We start from the raw sequence: 10725 nt of genomic DNA on the forward strand, positions 1-10725 counted from the left end.
TGACTCTGTTAAAGCTATGGGCCCCCTCGCAGTGTGATTCAAGAAAAGGTAATTGTAAAGCTACTATGAAAAAAAATAAAATTTAAGCCGCCGTAGAAAGCAACTTTCTAAAATATTATTAAAAATAGTAAAAAAAGTAATAATTATCAAACAAAAACTATGATTAGATTCTAAAAAGCAAACCGATAAAAAAATTATCTCAAATGAAACCTAAATCATAAATTAAATTCTCACACATCACATATACAAGCTTCAAACCCATGACCTCTTAGTTAGAACTTAGAAGTATTTTCCTTTATAAATATATACTATTCCGAGTTGAACAACAAAACATTTTCTTTCTAAAACCTATATTAGAACTGGGGAAAAGAAACTTTTTCTCAAAAGCCAAACCATAAGTTTTCTACCAACATAAATTGGGTAAACAAACTTTGTTGAGATTAAAAAAAAATAGGAATACTGTACAATGAACAAGTCAGATTGGAAAAACGGAGTAATCACACAGATACACGCTTTATCATGCTATCTAGAATAAAAGTGGAGCATTCTTCCAAATATTATTGTTTTATTTTTATATTTTTTTGGCATTTGTAGCACAGGCTAGGAGGTATTTGTCCCCACTGTTAGTAATCACACAGGTACACGCTTTCCTCTGTAACCAGTAAAGAACTGCACAAAGTTGAAAACATTTTCAGTGCAGGTAAATCATCATCATCATCATCGTCATCATTTACAGTTATCATCACTACCCTTAACCCTAATATTTTACAGCCGGTTTAATGAATCCCCGTTCCCCTTTTGTTCCTCATTTTGCTACTACCGAGTGTTGAATACTAATCTTATTTATATAATTTCTATCCATACTGTCTTTGATCTACCCCTTCTCATTTCTAATTCTTTGATCTTAATTTTAACTTTTCATATTATTGATGCATATACGTGAAAAGATTGGAGTAGCTCTAGTGGAAGATAAAATTAGAGAGAGTCGCCTTAGATGGTTTGGTCACATTAAACGGAGGCCTTCCATAGTGGAGGTTGCAGTGGTGTTGTGGTGGTGATGGCGGTCAATGTACTTAGAGGCAAAAAATGTTTCGTACCGATGTCACGGCAGGCTGCCGAAAAATCCACCCAAGAATTGGAAGCCTCTGCAAGAGAACTGCTACTGTAGGCCAAAATCCACTGTAAAATATTGTCAAGCCTCATGCTTTGAAAGATTCAGAGGATGAAGTAAAAGAAAGTACAACTAAACTAATCGGAGCTGGAAACTAATTAAGTTATACAGCAGTAAAACTAACCAGAGCTGTAGTTACCACATCAGTGGTGATAAATAGTTTACCAACCTGAAGAGAACTATAAAACCATATGCCTCCAAAATCATGCCAAAGAAAGGCCATCCTATCAAGAGTAGGAAGAACCCAACACCAAATGAAATTGTACCCTGTCAAAAGAGTACTCAATGAAGAGGCAAGAAAGAAGTACATAAAGAAATTGGAGAAATTATTCTGTGCGGACGCCGGACGCAAAGCCACAGTACCGAGCGGAACCTAGTTCCGAGTAGTAAGTACCGAGATGCCGTACAGTAAAATGGTGACATACTGTATTTTTATTGGTTTTTGGACGTCATTCGGTGTCCGCACATAATAATTTCTCAAGAAATTGGCAGTATCTTCCTCAAGAATGAACCTTGTAATTCTTAGGCTTAGCAAAGAACAACATGGTAGATTTCAATCCAATGGTTAGCATCAATCCGGCTATGAACAGGATCTGTCATTTAAGAGGAAGGAGAAACATTGAACATAGCTCTTAAACATTTTCATGTAAAGCTGATAAAAATGAAAATATACTCATTATAATAAAGGACTCACATTCCCCATGGCTAAGAGCCCCTTATCAAAGAAGAAAATGATTCCCAAAAAGGAGAAAAAGACACCAAACCCTGTCAGTCCTATGCCAATCTCTGTATCATAAGCAGAAAGAATTAGCTGATAAAAGAAAGAAGCAAAATTTATAATACAATTATAGGTCGTATAACGGCATAAAAATATTCAATTCAAATAAACTACGGAAGGACATAGCTAGTCTCTCAGTAGCACAATCATAGATTTCAAGGTCACATTATTTAACAAAAACCAAGTGTCATCGACCTCTATAAGGAAAAAAAAAACCTGTAAACAGTTTTAATGACCTTACATGGTTACTCATTTTAAGTTTATTACCTTGGAGGTATATATTATTTGGCAAACTTCAAAAATACGGATACAATAAGGGCATCAAAGTGGCCTGCTAGATTCCAACATATTCCAACTCCTCCCATAATCAATCTTTCATCTCATCCTAACTTACAAGACAAGTAGCACCTCTTCTGCCTTCTTCACCATATTTATATTTTTTCCTCTTACATGATCTGTTTTCAATTATTTCATCTCACTTCATGGTTCTCTACCCCTCTGCTTCTCTGCCACCCCATGAACATTGTTAAAATAAGAATAAATTGCATATCACTCCGCATTCTTTTCTATTCGTATCTTAACATCGTTGAAGTTTAGGGTTGTAAAAAAACAAAATCATTCAATTGTTCCTTACTCATACGAAAATGAGTAACAAATTTGGAGACGTTCTTGAGAAGTAAAAGAACTACCAAATTTGAGTAAAAAATAACAGGGGAGAGTTGTTTAAAAAAGATCAGGGCAATTTTAACCAATAATACAATTTTTTTCAAAATCAGCATAAAAATATGGCCAAGATGAATATTGCAACAAAATAGGAAGTATCAAAAAAATAAAAAAACAATAACATACCTAAAGAAACAAACTTACTATAACAACTCAACCAAAAGTTCCCCTTAAAGGCCTACCATAAAATTTTCAAGTGACAAATTTACAATTATAGCACTTCCCAAAAATTAAACTATTGAACCTATGCATTTGGTTATCTCACAATCAAATTATTGAAAATTTAACAAAAGCAAAACATACGAGTTAGAAATTTTTTTATAAATTTTGATAGTTGATAGAATTTAACGAATGGAAATAACAGATAGCAAGATAACAATTTTATAAATAAGCAAGGTTTGACTATTACATGGGAAATTGCCCGTCAAAGAACAATACCCATCCACATTGAGTATCAGAAATTTGAAAAAAAAAAATTGTTAAACAAATAACAATATTCAACAGTTAAAAAACACGTGCTGAAAAATCCAAGTTATGACGGGATATGGTCAGTATTGTTTCCTACAATTTGCCGCAATACACATAGGTGTAAGCTTATAAAATATGACAGCAACTGCAAGCATTGACAAGAGAAGCAAATTACATCTCAAGCAGAGAATTCTTACTTTTTGTGTCATTAAGCTCAAAAGAAACCATTTTGTCACTCTAATATTAAATTCAGCCTTCTGAAGAGCAATGACCTGTTCAAGCAAGACATGGATTCTAATTTAGCATGAATCCACTGGCTATAGAAATCATACATACTTTATAAAAAGGGACATTTCAATAGGTTTAGAACCTGGACTCCATGGCCATGTGAGTTCAGAGGAAAATTAAAAGAGCAGCCCATTGGTTCAACATGGAACATCTAATATACTTTTTCTATATCATTGTCATCTTTAGCCTTATCCCAACTATTTGGCATCAGTTTAATCAATCCTATTTTTTTATTCATTCCGAAGTGTTGCTTAAGGTATTAAACATATTCTTAACAAATTATTTTGAATAATATGGGGCATTGACTTCCCGAGTAACTGAAAGCTAGAAATCATAGATGTCACAGTAGACAAGCAAGCTTGTTGTGTACCTTAGTCCTAAAAAATGAAATGTAAAAGGAGCCGCAAATCTCAACTTTCGCTGTAGTCCTAATAACAAAAAGAACAGCATATTCAACTCCAACCCAGAAAAAATTCTACCTAACGTAGAAAAATTCAATGAACATTTATTGTTTAGTTTGTACTTTTTCAACATAACTGAGCATATGGGGATATTCAAGAATCATCATATGTGGGCTATCTATGCACCAATAACGTACTTTTGACATGTGGATTCTTCAATTGAATCAAATATGACTATATATGATGCTATTTTTGCTGTGTGTTTAATAAACTTTTTAGAAATATTAAACAAAGCTGCAATAGTCCTAGCAGGCGAATGACTGTAATATTTTTCAAGCTTTAAAGGCATGTAATAAGCCTGCTAACATTTTGGGAAAAGTATAACTTAATTCATATTTAATTTATTGAATTAGATCTTTAATGAAACATATATTGAAAGCATAATAATCTCATGGAAAATAATATTTAGCTATTAAATTTTCAAACCAAAGATAATACTGAAATACATGATATTCATTTTGTTTTAAGTTATTAAATTGACCATCCAATTGATCTTTTGATAAGGACATCTGACCGTGGAAAATTTATCAGAGAAGGAGCCGAAGATCTACAGCTATGATTGGACCACTTTATTTCTAAGTTTTTATTTGTATTTCATTTATTTATGTATCTTTTCTGTTTTTACCATCACTTGAGGGAGTAGGCTTATGTGACCCCAAGGGGCACTTTTTTCATTAGGCATGTTATTGTATTTTGGCTATTTATAGACCCCTCCCCCTCTTTGGAGAGGATGATTATAAAAAAAATTATGCACCTTGTTTCTTGGAGAGTTGTGAGAGTTTGAAGTCCCTAGGTTAGGGCAAGGCATCACCCGTCAGTCGCAGGAAGCGTTCGGGCTCACGGTCAATCTCCTTCGCCAACTTCCCTCCCCTCCTTTTCCCCTAGCCGCCGCTCCCCTTTCTCCTTTTTTCTCTTGGCTGAAAACCCCACCCCATCTCCACCTACCGGTCCAACCAACCGTCGGCCTCCCTCTCCCGCAACTCTTGGCCAACCCCCACCAAACCTCCAGTTCCACCTCCTTCCTAGCCCCGGCCACCACCCCTTCCCCTTGACTCCCAAAATTTCAAACCTAGCATTCAATACTTTCTAGCTTTGCTCATTATAAATTTGAAAAGTCAATAATTTCATATTCAAGTAAATTTGAATTTAAAATTTCTTTCCCAAATGAGAAGAGTTATGTTAGGAAGGTTTCCCCAATGATGCTAACATTAATTTGAATAGAGGTTGCCCTAAATTTCCTTCCTCATTTAGTGTCCTAAATTTAGCAACCTCTTTAAACCCTCATATTAATTCCCTTTCCCTAGCCTTGCCGTCCCACCCCTCTCTCCTCTAATTGTTACTTTCCTATTAGTGCTCCCTAATCAATTCCCCCCCAATAGGGTGTGCCGCTCCCTCCCTACCTCTAATTTATGGACATTCAAAATCAAATCTCCCTCAATCTCTCCTCCACTTAAAGCATCCATTAATTCCTACTAAACCCCAATTGATTCTTGTCTTAATTTGCATGCCACCTAGACAAGAAATCAATTCCATAATTTTGTTAATTGCTGGAATTAAATTAAGAGTTTCCTATTTGCTGCCCTTCCTTACTCATCACCCCAAGTAAGGAATTAAGACAATCCACAAGCACACCCCCCCCCCCTCTCTCTACACTTCTTCTCCTTTGCTTGATGTTTTCACCTAAGAAGGAGAAATAAATCCTCCACCCTTGGCCGGCCACACCCCAACCATTCCGGCAATTCAATCCCTTGTCGACTACAAGGTGTGTTTGCTTCATAGTGCATCCACAGACGATCAACAGCCTGATCCTGGAGAATGCTGCAGCAAAGTCCAGAAGCTTGTTAATGGTGAACTCTTCTCCTAAATCTTTTATCTTTAACTCCTCCTCGATTGTGGCATCGTTAAAATTATGAAGGCTTCTCCGCTTAGCCCTTATTATGAGTGTGTGTGAGTGGATACTTATAGTGACTATTCTAATTGTTAACCAAGAGATTTTCTTTGAAAGCCCCACATCAGCAGGGTTTCATTTAATTTGATTATTTTGTGCTCCTAATATTATCATATAATTGATTGTCTAAGCTTAATCACTATCTTCTTAGCTTCAATCTTTTGTTTAATACATGGGAAGTTGATTAATTACTATTGTTATTTTCATGAGCGTGTAATTTCAAATTTAATAATATCATATGTGCATGTAGTCCTACATCATCTTTATAATTCAAAAATAAAAAATATAGGTTTAATTTAAAACTATTCACCAAAATATTTGGGCAAATCCCCATGAACATGAATTTTATTTTAGCAAAATCAACTCGGTGGAAATGAGACATAGTATATATTTCAAAGAATTCTTTTAGATTATTTATCCCTTATAAAAATAACATACAATTACACCTCCTGACGAATATAAGAATACAACAACAACAACAAGCCTTTATCCCACGATGTGGGATCGGCCTGACGAATATAAGAATAATACTCAAAACTATGCTGATGTGGACATCGACCAGAGGTTCAGACATGTGTATCGCCGTAGACAGCGCAGATCGACGGCCGCGATTCAGAGTTTATATTTCTAGTTATTTATGTATTTCTTTTATGCATTTTTCTTTTATTTCCTATTGTACCCTTAGTATAAGCTGAGTCATGAGTGTAGCCCCGAGGGCAATAGAGTCATTGTATTTTCTTTTGTGTTGGGACCTATATATAGGTCATTTCATGTTGTATTATGGAAAATGATGATTGAAATGAAAATCTATTTTGTTCTTCTTTGCCTTCTTGCATGAGAGCTTGAAGAAGAGAGAGAGAGAGAGAGAGAGAGAGAGAGAGAGAGAGAGAGAGAGAGCTCCAAGGGGGTGCAAATCACAAGGCCCACCAATCGTTGGAAGAGTCCTCGATTCGTCGTTAGAATTTTCTATCTTCTCGATCGTGATCCCATCCATCTCCTTTCCCTCTCCTCCATAAGGAATCCTTCCCCCCATATTGCCGCCGCCCCTGTGAGGAACCCGCCGCCGACCGCCACCCAAATTCCGGCCACCTTGCCGGTGACGCCCCTTCATCCACCCGACCCCTTCCACCCACAAGTTTCAAATTTGAAATTATGGCTCATTAAAGACCTAATTACTTTGTTTGAATTTGAAATTCTCTTCAAGTAATTCCCTCCAAATTTACTAAAACCTGAAATTAATTTCAGATTTTAGTAAATCTCTTGGTTCATTCACCCTACCTAAATTCCTCTCCACCAAACATCCCCCCCCCCCTCTCCCAACCGTGGCCGAGCTCCCCTTTTCCCTTGGAAATCCCGTCGGCTCCCCTCCCCACCTCCTCCTCCTCCTTTCAACTCAAGGACTCTCCCTCACTGCCTCCTAGCTCCCTTCCCATCGGAAGAATTCCTCTACATCAAGATTTGAAGACGAAACCACCGTGGAAGAGTACTTGGAGAGAGTCGTCCCGATCCTTGCAAGCATCTACGACCGACAACTTTCGAAGCACACTTGGAGTCTCGAAAGCCAAGCATTCACGCCCTCCTCGTCACCGTCAACCTCTCCGTGGCTAAAGGTCATTGGTGTGGCCACCATCTTCGTGGCATCGTTGAGTTTGCTAAAGGCCTTCTCCCGCTAACCCGAATTGAGTGTGAGTGATCAAGGTGCTCATTGTGAAATTTCTAAACATTAGTCGTGGGATTTTATTAATTTTCCGCATTTGCTTTGTTGTGAACTTTTGGAGATTCATCATTAATTGTGCCTAAATACTAGCTTGAAACTGCTTATCATAACATTTCATCAATGGAAAATGCTTGAATCTTAATTTACGAAGGGCCTAATCTTACTTTGGCAAACTTTGTGATTCTTAATGAATTTCATGTGCAATTCTTGAATGTTTCACATCATATGCACTTGGTTGAAATTTCATGAAATCGACCAAAATCTAAGTTATAGTGAATCTAACTAAACAAAATCTCACTTTTAGCTAATACAACCAAAAAAAGAAAAAGAAAGAGGAGAGGAAAAAAATAAAAAACAATTAAGTCTCTAAAAAGGCAAGCCTCATACTTATATCAAGAGATAATCTATCCCAAAATTCTTGAAGTCTCACACTTGATTGCACATACACAGAAAATTTGATTAATGCTTTTTGCACATTCCCGTAAACCACTACTTTTTTGCTTTAATGCGTAAACCATAAAAAGAAGCAACACTTTTATGAAATAAAGCATCCTCGACTTGTATATTGTATAAATATATATTATGTGCATAAAATAGATCAGTTAGTCAACCAAACTTAAACCACATCAGGTAACAGTTTTTAATAAATATAATGATATATTAAATAAAAATATTTTCTAGCTATGTGAAAAAAAAAAGATAAGATAATAAAGTGGTCAAAGAATAGTTAAAAATTAAGAATCAAGAAATTGAGCAGCGAGCTAAGAACTAAAAGGTGGGCAGGCTGAAGTGAGAGAGACTATGAGTATGAGGAATCGAGAAGGATTTTTGAAAAAAAAATCTTGTAAATGATAATTTACTAACACTAATAACAATAATCAATGAGAAGCGTATAAGAAAACTGGAGGACAAGAAAAAATGGCGAGTACTCTAAAAAAAGAATAGCTCAATAGGAGAATGGAGAATCAATGAGCAACAACTCAATGACAAGGAAAAATAGGAAGCAGCAAACACTCTTGCATGGTTATTGTTGCAGCAACAGTAAAACAAACTATGAAATTTGAATAAGGTTTTCGTTATGATCCAAAGTATATTTATATAAATATCATTTTCTACTCTCTAAATATTTCTTTAATTATTTTAATAAAAAAAATCACTTCCATAAAAGATCTTCACATGAGACCAAATTGATTCTTAGAATATGACTTTAGTTTTTCATGTTCTATACTCCATTATTCTCTCCCATAGCTTCATTACATGACTCATGCATATGATTCCTATGTAAGCATCGCAATCCTGAATATCTCATTTATTTCTTAAATATTTTAATCAAATCAAAGAGTTCATACTTTTACATGCATCATAATGTTCAAATTGGGGATTCCCATTTTCCCTTTTTTATTATTATTATTATTATTATTTTGCAATGTTTACCGTGGGTAATTGTTTAAGTATTTTGGGTTAGCATGTTTATGCATGTGTTAAGCAAGCCATTTAACAAAGAAAGTGGTTTCATACAAGAGTTAACTTAATTCTCATAGAGCCAGCCACTGTCTAAAATCACATAACAAAATCATCATAGGCTAATATTAGCGTCTAAAAACCATTCCCTCAGCATTAATAGAATAATTATCCAACAAGAATTAGACAGGTGAATCTAACGAAAGACTAAACAATTAGACATTTTTTAAAAGTAAAATTATGCAAAGAATAAGTTAGATTGTATCACAATAACGCATAGAAAGCACCACTTTCTTGAATAGGAAACTATCATAAAATAGGTATAAAATATTATATTGGCTTTTCGGTTCCAATATTTATCCATGGTTTCTGCTAATTCTTGCCAGACAATTTTTTGCGCCACATAAATAATACTACCTTCTCAAATTTCATTTTCCTCCTGTTTTAGGGTATATTACAAATTTAGTACTAGGGGGAGTAGGATTAAGGGATTTACAATACTTCTCTTCACTATATCATCTCTTCTCCTTCATTTAAATCTTAAATCTCGAAAATATTCTGCCAAACAGTCACCTATCATGCCTGATAATTTTCAGCATTTAAGTTATCGAGGATTTACTGAATCCAGATCTAGAAGATTTACAAAATCCTACCTATAGATAAAAAATCCCTAACTGGCTTTCTCTCTCCAATCAAAGAAAAAAAAAACATTCGAGTGCTACACAAATGATGCACAGTCACCCTAACCAAGAAATCAACCAATGACACAATGCCATTGCTAACTTCTAATATAGTCATGAGCATATGGTTGTGCATGGCAGACAGAAAATAACCTTCCATCTCTCCTACCTCGAATCTTTCCTTGTTCAATTGTTCAAGAAAGAACTTAAAAGAAACTAGAATCCACATCTTTATGTCAAAAGAAGTCAAAAAATAAACCCCCTAGATTAAAAAAAGGAATACGACTGAATGCAGGACAAGCGAACATGAACCCGCGGCATCATTACCAAGTAGTAAAGCTGATATCAATTTCGTCGCAGAAATTGGTTGAGGAAGATGAGATTAGAGATCGCCGGAACTCGCGGCGGTCGAGCCAAGAAGTTTTGGCTCGAACAAGATTTACTACTCTAGAAGACTAGAACGAGGGTATCGGATCGGAGAAGCAGATCTACTACGTACTATGGGAGGGGATTTCCGAGAAGAATATATAAGTTTTACTTTAATTTTTTTTCCCTCTTAACTAATTAATTCTATTATTATTTGAAAATATTCGGCAATATAAAAAGTAAAAATAAAGAAAAAAATTAAAAACATATATATTTGAGGGCTTCACAAGAGCCTTTTGGAGAAAAAATTACTCTATGTGATTACTAAACGGTATCTAGGAACTTTTATTAGGTTAGGACACCTGACGTAACTCTACATCCGGACGTCAATAAAATGTTGCTACGTGCTCTTACTCTACCAAATGGCCCGACGACCCGGCTCGGACCGGAACCCAATATTGCTATGTATTAGCTGATTTGTACAGACCAGGGTATAGTTAGGTATTGCTCAATATTGCTCGGTAACGAAAAATACCATTCTGTCAAGACCAATACTGATCAATACCCTGGTTTTGTTAGGTATTGCTTGGTATTGGTCTTGAAAGAGCAATATTTTTTGTTATTGCCACACAATACCAAGCAATACCGAGTAATACACGAACAT

At 35.4% G+C, this 10725-nt stretch overlaps 1 protein-coding gene across 3 annotated transcripts; it reads right to left on the reverse strand.

The window, feature by feature from the left end:
* Positions 1-380: 380 nt before the first annotated feature.
* On the reverse strand, positions 381-10213 carry LOC110097599 (vesicle transport protein GOT1). 3 transcript variants are annotated; one of them, XM_028694051.1, is made up of 8 exons: positions 10023-10213; positions 3799-3856; positions 3338-3412; positions 1866-1957; positions 1684-1764; positions 1341-1438; positions 1098-1162; positions 381-669 (listed from the first exon to the last, which is right to left on the reverse strand). In XM_028694051.1, the coding sequence occupies exons 3-8, from the start codon at positions 3366-3368 to the stop codon at positions 572-574; spliced, it is 465 nt and encodes a 154-aa protein (XP_028549884.1). In that variant the 5' UTR covers positions 3369-3412; positions 3799-3856; positions 10023-10213; the 3' UTR covers positions 381-571. The 3 variants fall into 3 exon arrangements, with proteins under 3 accessions (XP_028549884.1, XP_020679742.1, XP_020679745.1); XM_020824083.2 differs by lacking the exon at positions 3799-3856; XM_020824086.2 differs by lacking the exon at positions 3799-3856 and having other exon boundaries at positions 1098-1179; positions 10023-10212.
* Positions 10214-10725: the final 512 nt, after the last annotated feature.

This window comes from Dendrobium catenatum, unplaced genomic scaffold (genome assembly GCF_001605985.2).
Source record: "Dendrobium catenatum unplaced genomic scaffold, ASM160598v2 fragScaff_scaffold_390, whole genome shotgun sequence".
Lineage (NCBI taxonomy): Eukaryota > Viridiplantae > Streptophyta > Magnoliopsida > Asparagales > Orchidaceae > Dendrobium > Dendrobium catenatum.

Coding starts and splice junctions, on each gene's coding strand:
- LOC110097599 (XM_020824083.2), bottom strand. CDS start 3,368: ATGGTTTCTTTTGAGCTTAATGACACAAAAA. Junction 1,958..3,337: donor TGAGCTTAATGACACAAAAA/GTAAGAATTCTC, acceptor CTTATGATACAG/AGATTGGCATAGGACTGACA. Junction 1,439..1,683: donor CTAAGCCTAAGAATTACAAG/GTTCATTCTTGA, acceptor CTCTTTTGACAG/GGTACAATTTCATTTGGTGT.